This window comes from Zonotrichia leucophrys, chromosome 10 (genome assembly GCF_028769735.1).
Source record: "Zonotrichia leucophrys gambelii isolate GWCS_2022_RI chromosome 10, RI_Zleu_2.0, whole genome shotgun sequence".
NCBI lineage: Eukaryota > Metazoa > Chordata > Aves > Passeriformes > Passerellidae > Zonotrichia > Zonotrichia leucophrys.
The window spans coordinates 10,924,160-10,951,629 of record NC_088180.1 but is presented as its reverse complement, the minus strand read 5'-3'; the positions used below and the strand labels follow the sequence as shown (position 1 = coordinate 10,951,629).

At 38.5% G+C, this 27,470-nt stretch overlaps 1 protein-coding gene across 1 annotated transcript in view; it reads left to right on the top strand.

Moving 5' to 3' along the window:
* BNC1 (basonuclin zinc finger protein 1) overlaps window positions 1-21,093 on the top strand; it is a 73,204-nt gene extending 52,111 nt beyond the window's left edge. The window contains exons 2-5 of the mRNA XM_064722061.1: window positions 13,360-13,462; window positions 13,620-13,855; window positions 15,077-16,998; window positions 19,036-21,093. Coding sequence (XP_064578131.1) covers window positions 13,360-13,462; window positions 13,620-13,855; window positions 15,077-16,998; window positions 19,036-19,717 — 2,943 coding nt within the window. The 3' untranslated portion in view covers window positions 19,718-21,093. The remainder of the gene's footprint in view (window positions 1-13,359; window positions 13,463-13,619; window positions 13,856-15,076; window positions 16,999-19,035) is intronic.
* The last annotated feature ends 6,377 nt before the right edge of the window (window positions 21,094-27,470 follow it).

The window sequence follows — 27,470 nt, the reverse complement described above, 5'->3', positions numbered from 1 at the left end:
TGTGCTTCCTGTCATGCTCTGTAGGACCAGATTCTGGGATCATGTTGGCCTTATCCTGGTCTGATTCCAATTACTGCCATGCACTTTAGCTCTATGGCAGTATTTAGCTAAATGTAAATTAGGTTCTCCTTAAGCCTTGTGCGTTTATCTAGTGAATAGTAAACAGGATTAGCAGAAGACAACTAATAAACTAACAATAATAATATGTTAGCTGTCTTCTCCCTACAGCCATCTTATTTCCTACTGCATTTCCTATGGGATTACAGGTACTCATCTGGTCAGATGTTGTCCTGGTATGTTCCTACAGGGATTCCCTCTGAGTTCGCTGCAACTTGCTCGTGTCTCTGGTCTGCTACAATGTATTCCTGAGTTAGCAGAGTGCAAAGAAATTATCTACAGGAGTTAAAAGGCGAGGAGAGGAGAAGTGTTTTGTCCTGGGGGCTTGTTTTGGTTTTTTTTAAATAGGTGAGAAAGGACTATGACAAAAATCCTGCTCTAGCTCATGAATGCAACCCAACACCTGAATAACTAAAACCAGATTTTGGCCCAATTACTAGAAAGTAATTCTTCTCCTGTCTTTATGACCTGTACTGCTGTTAATAGGAAGCTTCAACTTAATAAAAAGGAATAAAATTCAGCCCTAACTCAAAAGTCAGTTGATAAGGGGAAATGTTTTAACTTAAAAAATACACGCCCCTCTCACAGAACCTTTGAGACCTGCAAATGTTTAAAAAGAAAAAATAAAACCTGCAGCAGCTGCAATTTGAAAAACAACACTGATGCTAAAAATAAGTAATTTTACTTGTAAGTACCTCATAGCTTATTTGCAGATAGTTGTACACTCTGAGAAGAAGAAAAAAAAATTGTAATAGGCCCTAGGTCAGCTGCATTGATTTAATGCATTACTTAGGCTGCCAGAGCAGAGGTAGAATCTCCTCGCACTGCATTAGGAGCGCCTCAAGCCTCCGTGACTCCTTTTGATCAAATCTCTGTGAAAGATGAGTGTCATGCCCTCTCCAAGCCAGCTGTGAGGGGACTGCCCTGCGACTGAGGAGCGGCTGGAGCGCAGCACTCCGGGGCAGCGAGGTGAGAGCTGGCTGCAGAGGTGAGAGGCAGACACAACTTCGTACTGTAGGTCTGGAGAACACCAAGGGGGAGGATCTTATTTCACTCCCCTGTGCACAGCCTGAGCATACATCAGACCTTGAGGTGCTCAGAGTCAGACAAGAGTAAAGAGGCGTGTGATGGTTCTGCCTTAGTACTTGTACAGGCAGGAGTGTTTCCAGTACTTCTTTGTACAACTCACTGAGGGAATGGGAAACTGTTTTATAGCTCTGGAAACATAAGCACAGTAAGAATGTCTGAGGTAAGGAAAGTTCTTTGCAGTTCTATATGAATGTATGTTTTTACTGTGCAACTTTTACTTGTGGCTATGCACTATGGAGATATAAAAAATGTTGCAATGGTGTTGTTTTGGGAAATGAACAATGGGGATGAGAGCTGTAGGGAGCTGTGCTCTCTATTTCTTAATTATGAAAAGATATTGTAAAAGTAGAAAACTAGTTTCTGTAAAAAAAAAATCTGTCTTTTCTTTCTGCTGTTCACTGTAAACAACTGTGTGACTTTCCTGTTCTACAGTAAGTAATGCAGAATTGCAGGCTGATTATAATAAGCAGAGCCATCACTTGTGTAATTGTTTTCCAATTGAAGTAGTAGCATGTAAATCATAAATACTTGACAATGTTTAATTGTACAAGTCCTCAATATACATTAATAGCAGTAAAATCTGTGATTTGTGACTCAGATGTGTTTTGAGTCAAGTGCTTTAACCAGATACATTATCATTATCATGACGTATAAATGCACTAGAGAGCAGACAACAATGTAATTTCACTACGAAGTTCTTTAGAAATTACCACTAAAGTGGAGTGTAATGTATGCCCTTTATGTACAGTTTATTTTTGACTATTTAGCATCCAGAAAATAAGGCAAGCAATTCTTTTCTTAGGATCAGCCTGTTTGTATTTTGGGGGGGGGGGGGGGCCGGGAGGGGGGGGAGGAGGTGGGAGGGTTTAAGTATGTGTGTGTGTGCAGGGGGGGGTCTGGGTTTTTAACTATATTGTGCCAATTAAGTGTCTTGTGTAGTGATGCATTTAACTTATTTATTTGGATTTTTTTCATCACATAGAAAAATAAACATGGTTTAATTGTTAGCTCATACATAATGAGGTTTTGTTAGATGTGTTTAAGATGCAGCATTTTACTTTCTGGTTTATTAATTGGTCAAATACTTCCAGTTGTCTGTGTAACGAATTCTTGGTTTAAAAATGACGAGAGGGCAGATCACAAACCCAGGGGAGGACTACTGATATACACAGGCTGTGGTTTATCCTTCTGTAAAATCCTATGGATAAAAAGTGACACTTTTTTCCTCTTTCTTTTTCTTTTCTTTTTTTTTTTTTCCCCCTTTTCATTTTTAGATATTTTTCTGTGTGAATAACCTGGGATCCAGGCAACATTCTGGTATTTTGGAGATGTGGGAGAGAGAAAATAAAATAGACTAGTTTTGTTTTAATTTAAAACAAACCATTGTTTGAAAGGCATTTAACAGTCAATTTTCACATCTGATCTGAAGTTGGATTTTATTGTGCTCGTTTAGTAGAGATTGTTGTTCAAGCAATTCCATATAAATTTTTGTAATTCATGTAACTACTTGGCTTCTTGAACCTCAGGAGCTGATTGTTTGTCTTATCTTTTGGTGAGCTAACTCTGCGTTGTGTTGCAAAACCTTGGGGCATGTTGTGTTTCTTCGTGTTCCTGCAGTCTGCAAGTGAAGTCAGCTTCATTAGTTTCATGATGGCACATCAGTACATGGCTGGTGTTGCCGCTTCCTTCAAGCTACTCCCGGAGCATGATCTGGGCTGCCTTGGTTTGGATAAGCTTGTAAGGATTTGTCAGCCAGATGTGACAAGATTGTCAAGAGGCAAGTAAAGAAGGAGATCTGATATTAATCAGTGCATAGCTTGGAGCCAAACTTTCTCAAATGCAGTGTAGTAACATGTTCTTCTCATTTACTGCTTCTCTTTGTGGCTATAGAACTGCCACTGTCTGAGTTTGACGGTTAAAAAGGATGCCAGCTAATAGTCTTTAATTGTAAGGATACAATTCTAGGTGGGAAAAGATCATATGCTTCTATTTTTAACATCCTTTTGGAAAATAAGTGCAGTTTGTTGTAAGATATGCAAGCTTTATGTTAGACAAGAGTCTCTGTTTCTGTCCTTTGGTTTTGAAACAGTGAAATTGTGGCTCAGCTCGCAGTGCTAGAGGAGTGGGAGGTGGGGGAGTCTCACTCCACTCCAGGTCATGGGGCAAAGTGGGTCCATCATTATTTTAACTGCTAACAACAGTGCGTGTTGGTTTGCTTTGTTCTAGTGATTAGAACAATATACATGAAGAATACCTTTCTAATTGCTCCTTTTACAGAAAAGGGAAAAATACGGACTTTTGAAGAACGTATTAGATATTGAACTAGATTATTTACCATTATATGTATAGTGCTGATAGAGGAGTTTTTAATAATCAGTGTAATTGTGCAATTCTGTTTGAATTAAGCGCTAGAATTTTGAGCCGTTTGCAACTAAATCAGACTTTTAACAATAAGTGAACACGTAAAAAAATAACCAATCTTAAGGAAAATCCATTTTTGTTATACTTAATATATTATATAGATTTTTGCTTGATTGATTTTGTAAAAGTAGTTATTCTGTTTATTCTTTGAACTACTGAACCATCTGCAAGCTATTCAGAACCCCAAGAATAATGGTATCAGCAAGCATTTACAAACATTTGGGAGAGCTGAATCTTCACAGAAATAGGAGAAATTATTACAAATATTGGGTCACTTCATGGGCTTTTCCTTGAACTTCTGCCTCCTAAGTCTGAGGTGAGGTTTGGCCTTTTGATACCAAATGTCCTGACTTCCAGCTTTCGTGTCTGTTCATGATACTGTTAAAAGATCTGTTCCTACATATTGAGCATGTCATTCCATTTCCAATCCAGCAAACCAGTGAATTATTTGGTTTGCAGTAATAAAGACTTCATTACAATGATGCTAAGTACACCTCTGATAAAAATAGAAGTGTTCTTGTTTTGCTTTAGATTACAGCTTTTGTTCCAGAGACGTGTTCTAAAAGCATTTTGGGATGATTTGGCATTTAGCAAACATTTTTCATGCAGATTTGAGCTGAAGTTTAGGTATGGATCTTGAATTCTTTATTTCATGAAATATCCACCAAAAGTAAGGGAGAAAAATTGATTTTGCCCTCTGGGTCATCTCCTGTCCTTTCCGGCTTCAGTGGTGCAGTAACTCTCACAGTTCCTATGTGCTAGAAACCAGCAGGTTTTGTCCTAGCAGATGCTACAGTTTGTTTTACAGCAAATGTCATTGCCTGTCTTCTTTTTAGTTTTTATTTCTTATTATTTTGTTGCTGTCATTTAAAAAAATCCTAGAGATTGAAATTTCAGTATTGAGACTCAAAAAATATTATTGAGGGAATGAGGAAAAGTGGCAGTTTTTAACCGGTTTCGGTCATTTTAGTATAAAGAACAATATTTCATTCCACACTTTAAAACCAATAGAAAATTTGAACAAAGAGGGGAAAAATATAAAAAAGAAAAATGTGGATTTTTTTACTTCAAATTTCAAATAGAAAAAATCATCAGTGAAAAATTGGTATTTTTTCATGTGAGAGAAACTGATGTCTGAAAGCCAGGTGAAAATTTCTTCACCTGTGTTCAATAAAAGGGAATACTGAGTTTTAAATTGTGAAATTACCAATGGAACGACACTGTTGCGTAAAATATTGCATAACTGTAGCACCATAGATAATATCGTGTATGTGTACAAATAGTGTTTGGGTTTAAAATTTATGAAATTGCATTGAATGGAATTGTGTAACACTAAATATTTCAGAGAGCTGTTATTTCACTTTTATTCTTTAATCCCTGTCTTCAGTCCGTAACGGGAAAAAGGAAGAGATTTTAAGCATGTATATTTTATGGCTTTGAGACTTAAGCAGCGGTGCGCGGAGCTGAAAAATTTAGGATTGTCTTTAAAACATTAACTCATCTACATTGCACCCATGCACCATTTTATAAAATACATGAAGAGTTAAGGACATATTTTAAAGGCCTTGCAATTTATATATTCTAATATTTCTCATTTCTCTGATACTTGTGCATTTGTGTTAATAACACTTCTTGCATAGGAGTTAAATATTTAATTCAACTGCAGTTCGTTGAGGCTAGATCTGTAGCTTCAGCATTTAGTGTGGCATGCTTAGCATGTCAGCATGGATAAGCAGTATGTGCACAACTTACTTGTTAGATTAAGTAGCATCTAGTGCTTTATTGCATATAATTTCACACCCTTTCTGTCCTGTGACTCACCTTTACCCCTAAAGTCTGACCAGTTTTAGTCATCAATATGCAGCGATCTGTTACTTATTTTTGAAATGCACTAATAAGAATGATTTTCCCCTTAAATTTATTAAAAGGGCACATTGCTTTAATATCTTGTGATAGATACACTGCTTAATACCAGCAAAATATTTCTGACCTGTGCAGGCTAGGGCAGGTATGCTGTGGGAACTGGATCATGACAGTCTGTTCAGAATCAAAAGTAAATAACTCTAAGATAACGATAACATGAAGTTTTTCCTTCCTCAATTTGTATTTCTTGTTTTCATTTCCAAACCAAACAGTAAAAGAGGCTCTGCCTATGTCCCTGAGGTGGACCGAGCTGTCTGTCAGCACTTACCTGTTGTTAACAAGTGAGATTAATTGCAGCATAAGCCAGTCTATCTACAGCCACGCTGCTGAATGGCAAAATGAAGTTCTGCTGTCCGGTGCTTTTTGTTTAGAGTAGCGCTCGAGTGCGTGTGCTCACGCTCACATACACACACACGAATTCTTCTCTCTTTATAATTATTTTGACAGTGCCATTAACAAGAGTTGCCCTAAGGGGCCCTGTAGGGTAAGTGACATGCATGAGGAGTGATTTTCATCCCACAAGTTATGCTGTGATTAAAGCCTGCCCTTGCAGCGTGGCTGCCTTTCTCAGGAGCAGCTCCTGTGCTTCCTCGCCCGCCGCAGTGCCCGCGAGTGCCCCGAGCTCCTCTGCCACCAGAGCTGCCACGGGCCCCAGCCAGCCCTGCCTTGGGAGCAGTGTCAGCTCAGTCTCTTGTCTCAGCTCCTCCCTCCCAGGACTCTTCTCACATATCAAAAATTTTTAATGAAGTGGTGACATGTGGACTGTCTTTTAAATTTGTAAGAAAGGTTGATTTGACAGAGTGGTGCCATCCTGTGAAGGTATTGTCGAATTTCACTTCTATCGTACTGAGCTCATTCACTCTCCTCACATTTTTGTCTGGTTTTGAGGACATTTTAGTCAATTATTGAAAGGACAATTAAACATTTTCAATTCAAAGTGCTCAGTTGCCCCCATAAGAGAGATTTGGTCAAATTCTAGGCCAAAATTTGTGTTCAGCCCCACTGAGGGGGAGGGTAATGGAGTAATGCATTTTGCTGTAGGCTCAGGGTTGTAAATATCCTGATTATGTGTCGTTTTAGGCTGTGGATGTTTAAAAGGAGGTCAGGTTTTGGTATCTGACCCCAAATAAACAGTATGGATATATACGTAAGGATCCAGATAATTAATGGGCTGTATTCCATCGTCTTATCTAGAAAATGTATTCAGCTTGTGGCCTTTGTGTACTTCTAGAATAAAAATCATAACATAATTCTCCCACAGAATGGGGTAGTGAGCGTTGAGTGGTAGCTACACCAGCCAAAATTTTCAGTAGAATAGGGTAAGATCAACTTCTAAATCAATGGTTGGCCTCGGAAACAAAAGCTTTTTGTCTGGACATTTCAAATGTTCTTGCACCTCCTAAGCTTGGTAGGAATAAATGGTTGGTGTGAATGAAAACCAGCCAGATTACCAAGGAGCCATTGTCAGATTAGGAACTGAGCTGTGAGTGTAACTTTGTGTTCAGTGGCACTGTAAAAAGCAAATTGTGGCCCACCTCCACCTTTCCCATCTGTCTCCTAATCAGTTTTTTAAGCAGGAGACAATTTTCCGAAATTCTTTTACTAATAAAAAGTTTGTCATATGAATCATCTCAGGCCAACATTTTTAATGTGTCTCAATGGAGGAGGTTGGAACTATTTGGTCAGCTGTTTACTCTCTGACATCTGTGTACAACTTTTCTCTACTTAATTAAAAGCTCAAAATACAGAAGATATCAGATATGCTTTCTCGATACAACAAGCTGCAAAACTGGTTTGCTTTCTAGGAAAGTTATTTGTTGTTACTTATGTTTATTAAATAACTATTAACAGCAGCTGTTACTTTGTAAGAAACAGGTTTTTTGATATAAGACTGTGGAAGTAATATGTGCATTCAGTCCCATATAATTAGAAATCTTATAAGGACATTTTTCTTATTTTAATAATTTTGTGTAATTATTTGAAATATTTCTAAGCTTTAGTGTAGAAATAATAGAACTTGCAGCAAGCAAGTGTAGTGCATTAGGTGGAAATGTACTTGACTGGAAATCCCTTTGTTTCGGGGGCTCAGCCTGTGAAAGGCAGGCAGTGTTTCTGTGCTGTGGTGGTGAGGAACTTTCCAGGACCTTAAACACGTGACAGAAGGAGCCACCACAATCCTGAGCTGAGCACGTGCAAGTTGTAGCGTGGGCCAAGTCTTTGTGCAGAGTAACTCTCAGCTGGGCCTTGCTGTCAGACCTGTGCACATCAGTGTGCTGCAGCACACTGCTCTTCCCTTTCCCCATTCCCACTGTGTCTTCCCAGCTCCCCTTACAGGCAGCACAGGGCTTCCATATTCTGTCCATCCTCCAGGCATCTTCTTCCCTCTTTGAAGTGAGCATGTCAGGAAGAAGAAAATGGCCCAGAGCCTTTCCTTGAAGATGCTGCAGGGGCCCTGCTAATGGTCTCCACAGGCAGATGGGACTCAGAGCCTTTCTAAACTGGGAGTACATTGAAACTTTCAAGGAACAATTAGAGGTACAAGGTGCTTAATCTAACAGATTTAATATCAGCATGCATTTCATGCCTAATTGTTGGGTTATGTCTTCAACAAGTACTTCCACCGTCTAGAGCAGCCCAGCATGTTTTTTGATCGTATGTGAAACATGCTGGCATATATTTTAGTTCCAGTAAACTACAGAGAGCTCAACAGTGTGTTGAAAACTGAAGTCTGTCTTCAGGAAGAACAGACACAAGGACTAAATATGCACTATAGAGTGGACAGGGGGGATGCAGATACATGTGGAATGGATAAAACCCCAGATATTAGTCTGATATGGATAAGCTGAATTGTGATACAGTGCAAGTAAGGTGAACAAAATGTAAATTGAGAACTTGTTTTAAATCATGACAAAACTGACAGACTGTGTTATTTATCAGCAGAATATATCCCAAGGGAAAGTGGCAAAAGTTGCCTGACAAACAATGGACAAAGCAAAGCTTTGCTGATTGTATCCTATGGAAAAAGATGGCACTGAGAGAGATGCTTATGATAAGGGGTTTTTGTTTTGTCTCTGCTTTCAGTGATTGTGCAAAGAGTTCAAGCACAGTAGTAATCAAGTGTAACTCAGTGAGGAAAGAGGAATTTATTTAAACTCCGCTAACACAAGTAACCTGGTAGACTATAATAAAAACCAGGAAGAAGAAAGTATGGACCAGAAGGGCAGCTTCATACTCATTTATAGTTACTGTTCTCTGTGAAAGGTGCAAACAGATTTGGATTTGGCCTTTGAAGTAGCGTGGCTGTACTTTCAATTTAAGAGATGGTAAAGGTATATATCCCTTTACTTCCTTTGCAAATATTTTACAAGGAGCAAGCAAGAAAATACTTCCAAATAACCAGACATATGTCCCATGTTTAATTTTATTTCTTCCTCGACTGTAAATCATGCCTTTCTCCACAAACGTTGTTACTGTGGAGACACTATGGGTCAATTCTGCAAATATGGGATTTTTCCCACTTCTTTCCTATAAGATTAGTGCCCACCAGAGCACATACCATGGTGGGTTACATATATTCAGTGGGATTACCACTGATGATGATGAGATGGCCATAGGAGATACAGCTTGTTGCTAGAAACCCTCGAGAGAGGGCAATGAAAGCAGTATCTGCTATAGCTCATCTAATGAAAGGTTCTCTCATGTATTTGTTTCATTTAACTCCTATTCCTTCTTCAAACTTGCATTTTAAACTGATAGAAATTTCTAAGCCCTGCCTGCAAGATGCATTCCTGTAACCTGGCATCAATGACACCATTTTGTCAGTAATCCTCATAGCAGAGCAGGGAAGCTCTCAAGCTCTTCATGTGATGGCAGTAGCTTGAAAAAAAAGCGGCAGTTTTTAAAGTGGGGAGAAACTTAATGCAAAAAGGCAAGGGTTTTTCTTAGATGCCAGAAAGTGCCAGAAGTGAGGGTGCTCACCTGTGCATTTCTGTGGTTAAATAGCACCAGGGTAATGTGGGACTTGCTCTTCGTGTTACTGGTGTCTGCTCTTGCAGCCCTTGCTGCGTGCAGAGACCCAGAGCAGCTTTGCAGCATGAGCACAGATCTCCAGCTCGGTCCTGACAAGGTCTTCAATATTTCCTTGCTTCTTAATTTATTTCCCAAGCCAAAGTGCTGTCAATCCAGAACCCTCTTAACACTGAATGAGATTGGATACACTTATCGTGCCCTTCTTGTCTTGCTGCTTTTTTTTAAACCTGTTGTATGTTGCAAGTAAGCATAGGTCCCAGGAGACTTCCTCAAACTTGCTTTGTGAAATGAAGCCTGATTATATACCCAGAATCAGCATGAGTATGTCCCATTAGCCTGGACTTTTCCTCAGCTCTGAGGGCTGTGAGTGGGTTGCAAAGAAACATCCAGTAACTTTTGAAGCATAATTGAAGCCACATCAATATCTGGCAAAAAAAGGATGTGAGCAGGTGTGACTTTCAGGCAGCACATGTTAAGATGCAGTGATTAGTAGTCAGATGCTTTTCGGTGACCAGTTTAATGGTTAATGTCTGTCTCGTAATGAGGGATCATTTTTATTTAAAGTTCAGCATTCAGATTCCCACGGTCATGCTGGTAAAACCACAGAACATTTTGATCAGTCTTTTCAACTCTATTTTTCAAATAAATTAAGAAAGTAGGTCTGATAATGGATTAGGAAAGATCCATTTGTGAAGGAGAGTGTGACTGCAAAGCAATACCAAGATCCTTGATGATAGCATAAGATTTAGTTTTTCAGACCATCTGCCTTCTGTTTCTAGAAAATGAAATTAAATAAATAATGATTCGAATGAAAGGATTGCACTTTAAAAAATTTCCACTGTAATTTCCTTCTACATTTCCAATCCTTTAATTATAATTTTCAAGCTTTGCATCTATGCAATACAGAAAGTTATTTCTTTGTTCTGCAGAATGAAATTGTGTGTACATTCCACTTGTTGGGAAAATAAAGCTTATTAAAAGCCTTGATATAATTACAGTACCTTAGAAGAGGCTATTAAGGACAACAGGATTAACGGGCAAAAGACAAGGGTATTGTTTTCATGAAGTATTGCTAAATTTCTTTTCAATGAAGTCTGATATGTGTTAATTTGGGAGATAATCAAGGTGCATATTTTACAAATACCTTTTGAAGTTGAACAGTGACAATTAAAATTGTTATTCACTGATTATTTCAGAAGTTAATTTTGCTTTGTTATATATTCTCTGTCTATATATATGATTATAAATGTTGCTAGAAAAGCCTTAGGAGACACAGACTGTGACAAGCACAAATGAAGTGAAATGCTAAAAACCTGAAAAATCAGTTGTTTCTTCTCAGGGATTCTTTCAAGTAATTTTTTAAGTCAGCACAGATCCCCCATTCGAGGGTGCACCTTTGATATGCACCAGGATGCAAGCTAACTCCTTCTAGTTTCCAGAAGCAATAATGTGACTTGAGAGAGCTTCAGTTCAATATTTAGAATAGAGGGGGAACTCTACTCCCTTTGTAACAGCTGCTTTCATATATGTAAAACAAAATGCCCTCTTTTTACTTGTTCCTGTTTTGGCATGTGCAGTCTTCTACACATACACAGGAAAGCAAAATAAATACGTGTGCCATGTAGAAGAAGACTCTTACAGAAAGCTATGAAATGCAAAATTTGGTGTGGTGTATCTTTCTTGTCCAAGTACGCAAATTAAATAGAAAAAGTAGTTTTAAAGGTCAGTGATTTGTGGAACATGTCCAAAGGAAAAGGAATGAAAAAAATTTTGAAATCTCAATTAACTTATCATCGTGACAGCTTTTTTCATTGTGCAGATTTCTGTTACTTCTTGCAGAAAAAGGAAGTACTCTTTTGTAATTTTGTCTGAAGGGAATGTAAAAGATGCATTTATGGAATGCACTGCACCTTACTGAACCTAGCAGGGTTGCCTGTGGAAAGGCATCAGTCCAGGCAAGTCACAGAATATTATGTATGCAGAGAGGCAGAAGACTCAATCTGCGTTATTGTTTGATATCTTGTGGTAGAAATGAATCCACAGTCAACTACACCTTTTCTTCCCCCAACCTTTCCATAAGAAATTTATGGCTTTTTATTGTTATATGGAAGTATTTTAGGATCTAAGTGAAAATATATCCTCCATTAAAATGAAGCAATACTGCATAGGGTATTGATGTGTATTTTATGACTTTATGGGGAGCAAGAGCTTTTCTCAAGAACACAGGATTTTGCAACAGCTCCTTTAAAAGATTAAAGGCAAAGTGATTCAGAGATTTCAAGTGCCCTGTTGCCACTTGTTCCAATTCTTCAAATAGAGGCAAACCTCAGCATCAAGTCGCTGCAGTTTGGAGATGTGCATGTAAGGCAACTCCTGGATAAGCCAGATACTGAGATTTTTGAAATCTCTCTCCAAATCCATTACTGTGAAGTACCAGACATCCAAATGTCATGAACATGCTTATTTATATGTTTTGTATGCAGTGTCCTCTTCTGCCCTGAGTCAGCCAGAGGCTGCAAGTCTAAAGAAATGCCCATTCCAAATCTCAGTGAAATTAACATTCTGCTATGTACTTTTGAGTTTAAATGTTTCTTGCATCCATCTTTCATAGCAAGTTTTTGGACAATTAGGCTTCCTTGTATGTTTTCTAAAGTGCCAGTGCGGGAATGCCATGTTTCTTTTTTTTCTTCAAATCTTATCTTACTTTCCTATGGGTGTTTTGAGGAGTGGAAGTCCCCATTTTGCATAAAACATTATTAGAGGGAACATTAACTTAAAAGCAGAAAAATGCCAACAATTGCATGATCTAACTCTTTTTCTTTATTATTCTAGTGAAGATATTCTGCATATCAATTTCTTTGCTTTCCCTCCCTCAATAAATATTCTGTTTATGCTGGAACTGTTGTCAGTGCCAGATCCAAGCAGTGCAGAATCCTGCAAAAGCTTTGCTCTGTAGCAAATCCCTCTGGAGCTTTAACTAGGACCTCCAAGTTGTCTGTTTGCCTTCTCCAGCAGATGGGCACATACAGAAGAAATAATATATTCCAGGAAGCAAGTTTGTATCACCCCATTGATTAGGGACATCTGAATACTAATTTGATTTGCATTATAGATGACCTTGGTAAGAGTAAAGTGATGTACTAATTGAACAGTGCAACTGGTGTTCTGTGTGCTCTTTTGCTTTCAAAATGTGATTGTTTAGACTTGGAACAGTTGGAGTACTTTTTGGTGAACTTTGTCACTGAGGAGCATTAGTAAACTCCGTTGTCTTTGACAGAATAGAAATATTCCATGTGAATTCTGGGTGTGTAGGGCATGACATCTGTGCAGAGCTGATGCACTGCTCATTAGAACTTGCTATATTGCAGTATGGAGTGCCAGCAAAACTGTGAGAAAAGGTCTTTCATCTGTACAGCTTTGTTTTCAAACCTTCCTGAGAAAGGGATCATGCATAAGGATCAGAGCTTAGTAGAATACATAATTTTAGAATACATAATTTTTAACAACAATTGTTATGAAGGTGCTTCAGCCTAAATAAATCCACAGAAGTGTTGCTATGTGTATTGTTAAATATTCTGCTTCCATTTTACTGTAGTGTTTCTGCTGGTGACTTGTATAACTCAGACTTTGCCTGGATTACTTACATTGCACGTTGATAGGTCTGTGTTGGTATGTTAATTCTGTCTTCATGTGGATTTTATAGAGGTACTGTGGATGTATAATCTGCACAATCTGAATGGTGCTCATATATTACCTATCATGCTTTCCATTGATCTCCAGGCTATCCGGTGCACTCTCGTGAACTGTAGTTGTCAGTGTTTCAAACCTGGGAAAATAAATCAGCGACAATGTGACCAGTGCCGGCATGGATGGGTAGCACATGGTAATATTTGTTTTTACAATCTATAGAAAACCATTTAGGATCCTCATAACTATCACATGCTTTTTGTGTTACTCCTCACCCCCCACCCCAATATTAGTTGCATTTCATTTTCTCTTTCTCTGTAAACTTACTTACATTTTGTGATTTTTATTTTCAGCCCTGAGCAAACTAAGGATTCCAAACCTCTACCCATCAAGCCAAGTAGAAATAGTTCAATCCAATGTTGTCTTTGATATCAGTAGCCTCATGTTGTACGGAACCCAAGCCATCCCTGTGCGCCTTAAAATTCTGCTTGATCGGCTTTTCAGTGTTCTGAAGCAGGAAGAGGTGATACAGATTCTCCATGCTCTGGATTGGACACTGCAGGATTATATACGTGGATATGTGCTACAGGTATTTAGTGGTGCCTTTAAAATAGAAATATGACAGTTAAGTAGTTTTCCATCTTAATCTTCTCAGTGGTTCACTATGTGTTAACAGTGTGGCACATCTGAAAGACAATAATAGGCCTGTACAAGCTTAATGCCAGAAAAAAAGGGTGGATTTCTGGTGATTGGTCTCTTTTTTTTAGTTAGACTTAATTGAAATCTTTCCACTTGCTGAAATCTAACAACAAAGGTAAGCAAAAATAAAAATAAAAAGTTACTGGTAGTGTATCAAAGTAAAGGCTTTAGAACTTATTCCAGTATTATTTAAACAGTGAGTTTGCTTTTATACAGCAGAATAATACATCAAGAAATAAACTTGCCATTATTTAAAACACCAGGGACAATATTAATCTCTGGTAGTGCTATCGACCTTACTGGAGCAGCAGCCAGAGTGTATTTGGCCCTATGTGCTTACACTGATGTTAGTCCTTGCTGCTGTGGAAGTTACCTTTTATGTAAAGTAACATTATGATCTTACATTATGACATGAATCAATATTTAATGGTCTTGATAATCTTGCTTTTTAGTGTTAGGATTAAAAATATGGAATCAATTACCTTGAACCTCTATCACATGAAAAATTTATAATGTTACGTTCTTCATCATCTTAGAAACTCTTACATGCACTGTGAAAAATCTCAGTAGGCCATCAAATACATGTTCTGTGATAAAATATTTATTGTAGTTATTGGGAAAAGTTAGGCATAGCTAGAGTTTGAAAGAACTCCAACACTAGTGTAATTACAGCTGTGCTCTGTGAAAACTGGCAATAGATCAATATAGGTTCATTTGTTCTCTGATCTTAGTTGCTTGGAAGATTATTAAACTTGCAATGAAAGAATACTTGACTTAAATGAGGACTTAAATCTTGGTCTGATTGCTCCATCTCTCCTGTCTGTGCTTACAGGATACTATCTGTTGTTCAAATAACGTGTCTTAATTTTTGTGAAAAAAATAGTTTATTGGAAAGTATTACTGTCAGTTCAGGAAGAGGTAATATCACCAACATGATAAAATTTGGAAGAAATTATCACAGAATTTACATTAATCTTATTAAATTGAATATTTTTAATTTTTTGCTAGAGAATAAATTTTAGTCCCTGAAAAACATGAGAGATTTGAGGGGAAGTGTTTTTTTTGTTTACCTTGACTAACATCTAACTCATTTAAATATTTTTTGCTTTAGGATGCTTCAGGAAAGGTGCTGGATCACTGGAGCATAATGACCACTGAAGAAGAACTGGCTACTTTGCAGCAGTTCCTTCGCTTTGGAGAAACTAAGTCCATTGTAGAGTTAATGGCAATTCAAGAGAAAGAAGGGCAGTCGATCATAATACCACCACCAACTGCCAATTTGGATATTAGGGCATTCATTGAGAGCTGCAACCCACACAGTCCTAATTTTTCTGCTTCCTTGGACAAAATGAGTCCCACCAACATTCATCCTTTTGAGAATCTTGTAAATAACATGGCTTTCATGCTGCCGTTTCAGTTTTTCAGCCCAGTGCCTCCACCTTTGATAGGTTCACCGCCAGAAAGACATTTGATTGAGCAAGGTCAAGAGCATAGCAACGAAACCAAACAAGATCTTCAGATACCATTTTCTGAAAGCAGTTTCTTAACTTCTAGTTCTGCACCATTTCAAGTTGAAAATGAGAGGAGCATAAATGGCCCAGATATCACTAAAACAGAAGATGATGCCCTTTTAAGTGATTCCAGTTCACATAATACAGCAGCCAAGCTTGAAATGACAGCACTATCTCCAGAAAACAAAATTAAATCTGTTGAAAAAAATGCTGGGCCAAGGAAAGGACGTGTCTTCTGCACTGCATGCGAAAAAACATTTTATGATAAAGGTACTTTGAAAATACATTACAATGCTGTTCATCTGAAGATAAAGCACAAATGCACCATTGAGGGCTGCAATATGGTGTTCAGCTCTTTGCGTAGTCGAAATCGTCATAGTGCGAATCCTAACCCCAGACTCCATATGCCAATGAACAGAAATAACAGGGATAAGGATCTAAGAAATGGTTTGACCATTGCTGGACCTGGAGACAGTAAAAGGACGGAATTCACAATTTTAACTCCAGATAGCAGAACTATTTCCAGCTATGCCAGCTCTTGTACAGATTCCAAAGGCCAGGCTGGATTTTCCAGTATTGGACACAACGGTGTCCTCTTTCCAAACCTGAAGACAGTACAGCCTGTTCTTCCTTTTTACCGTAGCCCAGTCACACCAGCCGAGCTTGCCAATACTCCAGGTACTCTTCCTTCTCTGCCTCTTGTTTCTTCCTCCATACCAGAGCAGCTTGTTTCCAATGAATTGCCATTTGACATGCTCCCCAAGAAGAAGTCTCGTAAGTCCAGTATGCCCATTAAGATAGAGAAAGAAGCTGTTGAGACGCCCAATGAAAGTAGCGATGTTGCCAGCTCTGAAGATGAGTCACGCCTGCAGGGGGTAAGCGATGGAGAGCTTGAGACCTGTGAGCATAAGATAGAGAAGCGGGTGACCGACAGGGTGGAAAAGCACCCCCATTCAGGTAATTCATGGAAATCTCTCTCTGGGGTAGAGGGCCCAAAGTATTTTGAATCTGTCTTTGCACCAAATAACAAATACATCGAGGATATCTCTGAGAATGAATTGCAACACTATGAGAAAGAGGTTAAACCAGAAGAAAACCAACCATTAAAAATAGTTTCCCATGAAATTATGTATGAAGATCCAAAACACCACCACAGTGATGTTATAAAACCAATGACTGAACCCCCCATGTATATTAAAGAGCAGTCACAGCACAGGATTCCTAAAAATGACTGCCCTGAATTGCAACACCACTTGCTGACCGGGGGCTTTTTCAGCACTTTGTCAAACAGGGGTGCTGCCATTCCTTGTTTTGAAGACTCTAAAGATATGGATCATGTCAGTCAACATGCACTAGGGATTCAGAAGGAAGAAAGCCGCTTTCATTGTGACATCTGTAAGAAGACTTTTAAAAACCCTTACAGTGTAAAAATGCATTTCAAAAATGTACATCTCAAAGAAATGCATATTTGCACAGTTGAGGGCTGTAATGCTGCTTTCCCTTCTCGTAGAAGTCGAGACAGGTAAGAAAATTATAAACAAAATTGTATTTATTTTACCATCACAATGGAGCCTAATTTGAAATTAAAATGAGTGTTTGAGGAATGGCGCCTACAAATATTTTCTGTGTATCCTCGTATAACAGGTATGATAACTTATCAGAACGTTCTTGAAATGAAAATCCATTGAAAGAAACATTTCCTTTCCACAAGACTACAAGGTATTAAATAAAGCCATGAAAATTTCATAACTGATAAGGACTGCAGTAGTTGAAAGCATACTTTAGTACATAAAGGGAAAGCCATAAGGGTATGAATTCAGCAATTTTCCAGTAGATGCATGTGTGGACTTACATGTTTAATATGTACTTTCATGTATATTTTAATGTATACAGTGTTTTTGAAGAAAAAGCAATGAGACCAATTTAGGAAATCTTCACTTGCCCTTGTCCTTTCTTTACTCAAGGATTTGGAACAGACTGGTGAGAAAAACCCCATAAGAAAAGCAAGATTAGTCTTTGTCAGCCCAAAATTAACCTTATGTAGTGGTAATCAAACTAACACAATCTGGTGTTTATCCACATCAGTAGTGCTTTTCTGTGAGATTAAATAATAATTTCTAAACTAAAGCATGAGCTTGGTTCAGTTTAATGCTCATTTCAGTACTGTATTGCTGTAATTATTTTATTTCAGCCTGTTATGCACATAAACTGAGCAACAAGTGCCAAAGCTTTGTTTCTGACCATCAGAAATGTATCTGAAGCGATCAGTGATAGGTAACCAACCTATTGAAGTGTTACAAGTTTCCCAAGTGTGCAGCAGTGTTAGAGCAGCTTTTGGCGGAGGAAGCATGCCTGGATAGTAGTTGAGAGAGACACGAGGTTTAGATTGTCTGTAATCTGCTAGGAGTGCTGGAGCCAGCTGATGCAATCCAGAGAGAGGATGAGCCGGTCTCTGAGGACTGGCCTCTGCATCTGAGATGCACAGATTCATCTGCTGCTGGCAGGGCTTCATACCCTGCTGCCTGCATCTTTCCAGATGTGAATTCCTCTCCACTGGAATTGCGATATGGGCCACAGGAAAGAAGGCCAGCAGTAAGATTTGCATTCACATGCCACAGATTCCTTCCCACACCAATATGTTGAGATAAGTTTTCACATAGGTGCTTTTGGAAGATGGGTTAAAAAAAAAGACAAGTGAGCTCAGAAGTCATTTCACAAGCTTTGTACAAAACAATAGTTATTTGGAACAACTTTGCACAAGTTTCTAGACTTTAACATAGAGTAGTGTGACTACAAGTGCTAAATATTTCTGTGCCTTTTTTGAACAATTCATGGTTGTGTTTAAACCATGATGGCAAGGAGAAAGACAAATGTTTTACCAGTATTACAATAATACCTTCAGCCTTCTAGACAGAGCCTGTAACTTCCCAGTGAGCTGATTGATGAATAATGTTCAGTGAGGAACAGTGATTCTGTATGTTTTAGTGGTTTCAAACTGAACCCAGAAGTGCCCATTTGAAAACTGCAAGTTGCATCTATTTCAATTTTCCTTTTTCAAGGAAACTCCTGTCAAGAAAAGTCTCTGTACTGATATGTACAGCTGCATCCTGGACATGGCTAGAGTACATGGGATTATCAACATTTTTTGCCAACTCAGATGTCAATCCTTTCCTGCTTTGTCCATTGGGAAACAATCTTGTTTCTTACCTACCTGAGTCCATTCTCTGATTTCAGTTCAGTTTATAGGTTTTTAGTCTGCGTCCACTTCTTTTATGTTTAGCACTGGATCTATCAGAGCAGACAGCTACCCCCAAAGCAAGTGAGAATCTGAAACACTGATTGCTGTAGAGTTATTACATAGAATCTGATATATACCAGTGCAAGCAAGTTCAGAACCCAGTTACATGTGCAGTCTGTGTGGTAGTTGGTCAAATCTGAAGTGTACAATTTATGCATGCTACTAAATAATGATTTTCCATGTTTTTGTTTATAGTCATTGTGAAACAGCTGCTAAGTGAGGTGAAACACTTTCTTGCTAAGCTTCTCTTTGTTCTTCTAGACATAGTTCAAACCTAAATCTTCATCATAAACTTCTGACTAAAGATACACTGGAATTCAACAACCATTTCAATGCAACATACCTCTTGAAAGACATGGCTAAGGAGTTTTGCCAAGATGTCTCTTTAAAACAACATGTTGGACGTACTTCTGTAATCTTCAAAGGAGTGAACAGAGCAGGCAGCTACATTTTTCCAATGAGCAAAATTGCAGAACCCTGTTCTGAGAGTTATGGATACGATCCATTAAATGATGGAGCTGTTCTGGATCTAAGCACTACTTCCAGCGTTAAATCTGAGAGCAGTGCTCATTCTTCTTGGGATTCTGACGGAGGAAGTGAGATATGCACCATGCCCTTGGATGATAGTGATGAAAGCTGTGAAGGACCCAGCCTAATGCCCAATGATGAACTCTACCAAGACTGTTCTCTAATTGAGAAAGCTAATCAAAACTTTATAAACTTGCCTTCCAGTCTGCCAATAACTTGTCATATATGTCAGAAAACATACAGTAATAAAGGAACTTTCAGGGCTCATTACAAAACTGTGCATCTTCGCCAGCTCCACAAATGCAAAATCCCGGGTTGCAACACAATGTTTTCATCTGTTCGCAGTCGGAACAGGCACAGTCAAAACCCCAATCTGCACAAAAGTCTGGCTGGGTCACCAACTAGCTTACAGTAAGATCAGACTGATCTTAATTTATTTCTGCTAAGAATTAATCATTTCAATTAAGGAATGTGTTAACATTAGTTTTATTTAAGCTCATTTGACTTCTCGCTCACTCAACAACCACAGTCAAATTCTTTTCTCCTGTGTGTGCTCTCCAGCAGTTTCAGTTAGCAAAGCTTGGTGCTGTAGTTTTTGTGCAATTGCTTGATGTTGAACAGCTAAAACTTCTGTAAGGAAAAGAAGACATCTTAGAAATGGGGGTAGTAGGGAGACATTAATTTAAGTGTTTCTGATACCTGTGAAGTATTACTTGCCACAATAGGAGCTTCAAATGAGAACCATCATTGCTTGTGTTTACATGTTAAATGGATTGTTGTGTTGTGTAAGAAATGAGTAATGATTGGGATGAGTTTCCTCTGGTTGGGTTGAGAATTTTGAGGCTACCATTTCATTCCTGAGACCTTAGTCTGAAGCTGACTTGCAGTGTTAGTGGAACAGAATATATGTACCTAAGTATATCCCAAAATCCAAAGGAGAAAGTACAAATTTGGGAAAACTGCGTAAAGTCCAAATCTTCTGAAAATCCTGCAGTCCTTACTCTTTAAGTTTGCATTTCACTTCAGTAACTATTACAGTATTTCGGATTTCTTAGAATTTAATACCGTTTGCTTTGCAGGAAAAGGGGCTACTTAACTTGTTGGCAGAATGGCCTGAATAAATCTGAGACATTCTGAGAAATTGTAGTGGTAGAAAGAATGAATAGGTTAAGCTAAAATTTCTAAACTGTTGCAAATGCATCCATAAAATAAGGAGGAAAGTAAGCCCTTTAATTTAAAATGCACTTTTTGTGTCCTACTTTCAGAAAGAGAAAAGTTTTATTAAAAATAGGAGAAAAAAAAAATCCCCAATGAAATATCCAAACTTCTTAGGAGTTTGAGGGTGCAATTCTAAGCCTCTGAGAGAAAGTGATAAAATGGATGCAGTAGATAGATACATCTTTTATGATGCAGCAGTTTTCTCTTACCAGTGGGGGATAACATGTGTTGATCTTTGTAACAATAGAAGAATGCTTATTCTCATTCACACCTCTTTTAATAAGAACTTTGTTCAATATCTGTTAAAATGTTTCATATCTTTGAGGTTGCCCCTGTAATTAACAGTATTCTGCATTGCGTTCTATGCACTTAAGAAGACAGGCCTTGCATTGTATTTAAAAACACTTTAATATTTAATTTGTAGTCACATCATACAAATGTTGTGTGTGTACTTGTGGTGTGTCCTTTTTCAATCATTTGCAAAGAGGAAAAGAAATAAGAAAGCAAGTCTTTTACAGTACTTTTTTTGCTTTATTCCACCAGTGGAAATCTGTTGATCAATTCTAGTATGCAAGCATGACATTGACAGCACAATCTGTACATATTATACCAAAGTGCTTACAGTATTTGTGGTTTCTAGAACTAGCCTAGTTTTCCAGTATAACTGGATCTTAGTCTTTATTCATTTTTGTGACTGAATAAAAATAGACTGAAATTCAGGATTTCATATGTATGTAGAAAGAATAGTACAATGCTATTGCCATATGTCTTGATGTTTAACTTATTCTAAAAAATACTATGGTATTGTAACCATTTCATATTGTATAAAAGAAACAAATGTGGACTGATTATTTCACCAATTCTTTTGAAAACTGGTTTGTGTGTGAGTATGGGTTATGCAAGGAAAAAACATGACACAGTTGTAAATGTTTGTGCTCACTAGAAATGGTTTCCATGCGTTGTGTAAAGTAATCTTCTATTTTTTTAATTTACTGTAGGTTTTTGTGATATTTAAAATAATCCATTTGTGCTTGAAGCCGTCAGGAAAAAATATTAGCCTGCAGAACATTGTGCCATTGCTTTGAGGTTTTGTGTTCTGGGGGGAATCGGTGTTTTGGCTTTTTTGGGGCGAGTAGAGTGCTGTTTGTTTTACTGAGGTTTTTCATTGTTGTTTTCTTTGGATTTTTAGTAGAAACTCATATCAGTGGGGGTCATAGTTTGAAAGCTAAGGGCACAATCACAGGAGACACAATTGCTCCCAGCCTTTTGATAGTATAAATCAATTATTTGTTATCCAGCTATTTCAAGCTCTTTTTTTTATACGTATATATATACATATATATATAAACCTCTTTGTTTAATCATTAACTGGTTTTTGAAACAAAATGTGATGTAAACAAATGTAATGCCCATTTATTTAGTTTTCACTGTGTCAAAAAAAAAGAAACACATTTGTATACCCTAATAATTTTGTATGTGTTAATAAAAACCAATAATAATGCCTCTGGTTGATTCACAAAAGTAGGCTTTTTTGCTTGAAAATACTGCTATTCTTAATTTTTATTTTAAAAAAAGAACAATTTCTGAGAACACATTCTGTCTGTAGAGAGCACTGGTTTGACAATGGTACTAACTTATTCCATAATAAGGAAGTGTCATTATATTAATGAGCCATTAGAAGTAATGTAATAAATGTTGTCAGATATTTTATTGATTTTTTTTTTTTCTTTGTGCAGTAGGCAAGGGTAGAGGTTCGCTTAAAAGCTGTCAGCTAAACAGAAGGTAAATATCTCATCATTGAGAACTACACTGAAAGATATTTTGTGCTCTCTTTATTCTTTGGAAGGGTTTGGTGGGGTTTTTTTTGTTATTTCTCCAAAATCTGGACAGGATGGGAGATTTCTCAGAACAGGCTAACCCTTAGTACCCCTAGAGCAGCATATGTATCTCATGAAGCGTTTGTGTAGCTCCCTCCTCCTAATGACCACAATGTGGCTGGACCAAGCCTTGACATCTCCTGTTAGTTTTAAATACGTGTGATGCTTATAACAGCCCGTATCACATATTCACCACAGATGTTGAAGGAAGTAACCTCACTTCAGAATAGTAGTACCATTACTTTTGGAGCTTTTCAGAGTCGGTCTGGAGAGCTGAAGCAGCTTTCCCTGGCTGGGGCTCAGTTCCAGAGATGTTCACATCTGCAATCTGTGAGTATGTGCAGTTGGGGGATCAAATCTTTGCCTGAGATTTGAACTGGGCCTGCGCATGCCCACCCCTGCTACTTGACTATGTTGCTCCTTTTTTATTTTTATCTTTTTTCTTCTCCCTTAGAAAACAAGAACCTCAAAAGCTAGATCCTGTCGTCTTTCTGTGGCTCCAAAGGAGAAGGCACGGGTGCACACTGGGGGGTAGCCACTCCGAGTATCCAGTTTCAGAACACAGGTATTCTGAATAGTTTTTGGTAGCAAATCTATGTCCCTCTGGAACAATGAATGTCCTGGTATTTACAGGAGTATTTGCAGAAATCTATTTTGAATAGAGTGTAAGGAATCTGTTTTTATAGCCCCAGTTTTCTAAGCACTTTAAAAAGAACTGTGGCAAAACCAGAGGCTGTTGTTTCTAGTGAATCTTTACTGAAGTTCTACACTGCAAAACCCAGCAAAGTGGAGAAACAAGTTCTGAAAATACCTGTCTGATGCCCTGCATTGAATAGGGAAGCCTAAAAAACAGCTAAACTACTTGGACTTAATCCAGGGATTTTTAAGTAGAGTGCCAGGTCCTTCTTGAAAAAGGCTCATGAGCAATTTCTGATTAATCAGCAAGCATAGATTTAAGAAAAGCGGCTAAACTGAAAACACCTTTAGAGTTTGAGATACAGCCCATAAGGATTCCATTCAGCCTGCAAGTGAGCATTCATTTCCAAGCTGAAATGAGAGTTTGAACTGGGAAAGAGACAACAGTGCAATAAGAGGAGGAAGGTTGGATCAAAGGTTTTGTTCAGAGCAGCATTTACTGGCAGTCCCCCTGATTTGAGGGAAGGGCAAGACACAGTTTGAAGTAGAATTAAGTATGCATAGCATGACCGAGTCAGCTTTGAATGACTTGGAAAACTTTTGGAAACTCTCGAACAGATTGCTGGCTAGAGAAATTTCCACATAACCTCAGCAAGCATGTTTCTGAAAGTAGACTGGCTTTTAATTTCCCCTTGCCTTCACCCCTCACCCCCTGCTCCCCTTGCCTTTTGGCACGCCTTGGATGAGGCGAGGTTGCTAACTTGGAAATGTACTGTTGAAACATCACCCTGTTAAACTGGAGCCCCGTCAGCTCAGTTCTCTGTGAGCACCCTCCAGCTTTTATGTGTGGTCTGTAAAGAGGCAAGGGAAAGGTAACACCATGAGGTGACAGTCACTCTCTGGTGAGCACTTCATCTAATTCTGCACTGGTTTAAAGCTTCATGGAAGCATTTGTAGCCTTTTATATTGTGTCTCTGTAGCTCCTACCCTAAACTGGTAAAACTTACTGTAAGTTACTATGCATTATTGCCTGCAGATGCTTGTTTTTAATAAGCAGAGAAATTGCTTTGACTGCTGAATGCAGCACTGAAAGGGTTTGTCAAACTTGTGCTTGCCAAAGTCTCTAGCAAAACTCTTTGTAATTTGGACTGTGAGGAGCACCATATATCAGCATCATTCTACAATTTTTTGAATTTTTTTTTTTCTTTTCAATAACTTCAGGCCAATTCAAACATGTCTTAAGTGTGAGCTGATTCTTTGCTTCAGTCTTTTAAATCTTTAGTCATTATTCTTCTTGTTCTGTAGTTTCTGCTCATTCAGTGTAGGGATTCTCAAAATGTGGTTTTTTTATAATATTGCTGCTATTGTTAACTCCTGCATCTGCTACTCTTCAGAAGCTTGCAAATTTAGGTAGAGGCAGTCATTGATGACTGTATGCTCTGCCAGTGTTTTCAAGTCTGAGAAATTGTCAGGACTGTGAAATTAGCTACCACTTTTTGGAAAAGCATGTTGATGGCTGCTTGAAAAAATTTCCTAGATGGACATAACCATGTACTACCAAAAGCTCAAACTACCCTGTCATACAATGATATGAGAGAGAGAACCCTGTACTTTGAAGCTTCTTTGCCCTTTTTAAGTCTTTGAGTCAGACTGTAAGTTCCTAAGATGTGTGACACATTTCCTATTCACTCCCTGTTTGTACATCTCCTACCTCAGACCAGTGTCTCTCAAGAGCAGAAGCCCAGTGTGCCCTTCTCACTGAAGCCTAAAGCCAGTGAGGGGACTGCCAAGGATGAACTGAATTCTCCTGGATTGCTCTCACCTCCTCTTCGTATCCCTTCAAATTTAGAAACACATAGTCCTAGCATTTGTTCACTGCAATGGCTTCCTGATTTTTTAAAAAGAGGATCCCATAGTTGTAAGTAATATATTACTGTTAAGGCATGTACTGAGCAACTTGCACTGCAGTAAAACTGAGCAGATGAAAAGATTTCAACTTGAGTTCTAATTTTAATTCCAAAATTATTATTTTTAACTATAGTCATTATGCAAGCTGTTTTCTAGGAAAATATCTTATTTGAATCTGCTGATTTATAAGAATGACAATATGTATATGCACTTCATGCATAGGTGATTTATGCACACATATATATCAATACATAGTAAAATTGCATATGCATAGGGCTGCATATTCATGTTAAACCTCATTCTGTTCTCATTTATGGTAATGTAAGTTGGGAACAGTTTCACTGAATTTAGTAGAACAGGGCTTATAATACTGGAATCATGTCTCAACAAGGATCATTAGCTACATGTGTAAGTAAATAGACCCATGTTGGCTGCTTACAGTGCTTTGTAACTGCTAACTTACTAAACAGGTCAAAATATTACACTGTGAAAGATAAAACAAGTTTTTACTCATTTCTACGCCCCTGTCTCCGCAATAAATGATTAGTTTGCGGGCAATATTTCTACATGGCCAACATAACAACTGTACTAGTGTTATCTTTGCTGGTAAGAGAGCATGAAACAGATCCTGCCTAGATATAAAACACTGAGTAAGCTTTGCCAGTTTAGTAAAGTTCAAAATATGGACAGATATGCCTTATGACATTCTGAGAGTCTCCAGCCAAAAATTCTCAAAGAGAACAAAATGTGTGAGTGTATGGAGTGTAGAGATGTGGAGGAACCAGGAGCAGCCAGAGTGACTTCAGAGGAGACGCTAGGAAAACAACATAACTTACTGGAGAGGAGACATGTTATTGCTGCTCTGGGAAGCCAACATCTGCACCTCTGTGTGGGATGATATAAACCTTACGTTGGATTCCTGAGCACAGAGAGGCCATGTGCAAGTGAGAGGTACACACAGGCTTCTCAGGCTGTGAGCAGCTCCAAGGGAGTGTGCCCCGAGCCAGCACTTGCCTAAAGTTATCCTGTACAAAGTTATGCAAGGCTTGGTAGTGATAGCTACAAAAATGGGGGTTTCTCTCTCCTCAGAAAGGGCTGTGTGCAGAGCTTCCCGTTTTTGCAGTGGCCTGTAGATTGTGAGCCCCTTTGCCTTCCTCAGCATATCCAGGAAAAACTCCTTTGAGTGAAACCATCTACTTGGCTTTCCCAGCACTCTGCCTCCTTCTGCTTTAGCCCAAAACACCTTCCCCCTCTGACTACAAAGGGCAGTGTAGCTGGAGCTTCTGCTGTGCCCATCCTGATCCTTCAGCTGTTTCATCTCCCTCCTTTCCAGAGGAGGTGAGGGGCAGTGATGCACCTAGGTTTTTCTCACTTCTGTGGAGTTTGATGAAAATTTCCAGACTGTTTCTTTTTCTCCATTTTACCTTGCACAAACAAGAATGAAGAAGAGCAGTAGCTGAGCATGAAACTGGGGCACTGTAATTTGGAGAGCAGCCACAGGGTGGTTCCAAAGGGGAAGGAGTGCATGGAGCACTCCTAATATTGTGGGTGGCGTTTGTGCATCTTTTTGGTTACCACCATCCACAGAGAGCATCTTTGATGAAGAGCTCCTTCTTGAATATTATTTGTGGCAGAAAGGGTGAAGATCTTTCTTTGAAACAGTCGGAACTGAATGGAGAAGAATCCATTTTGGAAGCTATGCAGGCATGAACAGCTACTGCCAGTGAGTGGATGATGCCAGTGTGTGGGAAATGAAGCAGAAATGGAGGAATAGCTGTATGTTGAAATGAATGGGAAAATTTCTGTTTTCTCTGTTTCTACACTTTTCCCTGTTGCATTTGGGAATGTTCCTCTACTTTATTTTTCCTTGTATGAAGGAAAAGTTGTGTGAAGAAACCTCTTTAAGGCTGCAGTAGGAAAGCAGTCTCAGTTTCCCACTTGTATCTTTGTAACCTGTATCTAACCTGTATCTCTGTATCTTTATCTTTTTATGATAAAGGGATGGGGGTTTCCCCTGTATTCAGACCATGCAGTTCAGCTGGAAACAAAACTCCAAAAAGCAGTGCCTGTTCTCACATGGAGCTGCCAGCACTGCATTACACACACTCTGATCTCTTGCTAGTGCCTTTGAGCAGATGTAAGATTGGTCTTTTTGTGTCCCCATGGAGGATTATTGCAAATGTATTTTTTGCATGATGTTATATTCCCCCAGTCTAATTTATTCTTGAAAAATCTTCAGTATTCACAAGCAATCACTTCCTCCATTACTGTCTTTTTTTGACAGCAATGTAAATTACTGGTTTTAGAGTTATGGAGCAATAGCCACTGTTTGGTCAACTCTCCTTTCTATTGCCCTTTTCTATGACTGAAAGGAATCAATTTGTTGTTAACTGGCATTTATTTTGTTTTACATGTCAGGCTATTATTGTAGGGAGTGGGTGATATTTAAAAATGTTGTGGCCATTTTCTAGGTCTGCCCTGTGAGGACATGTTCAACACAGGTATGTCCTGCTGCACTCTTCTGGCTGG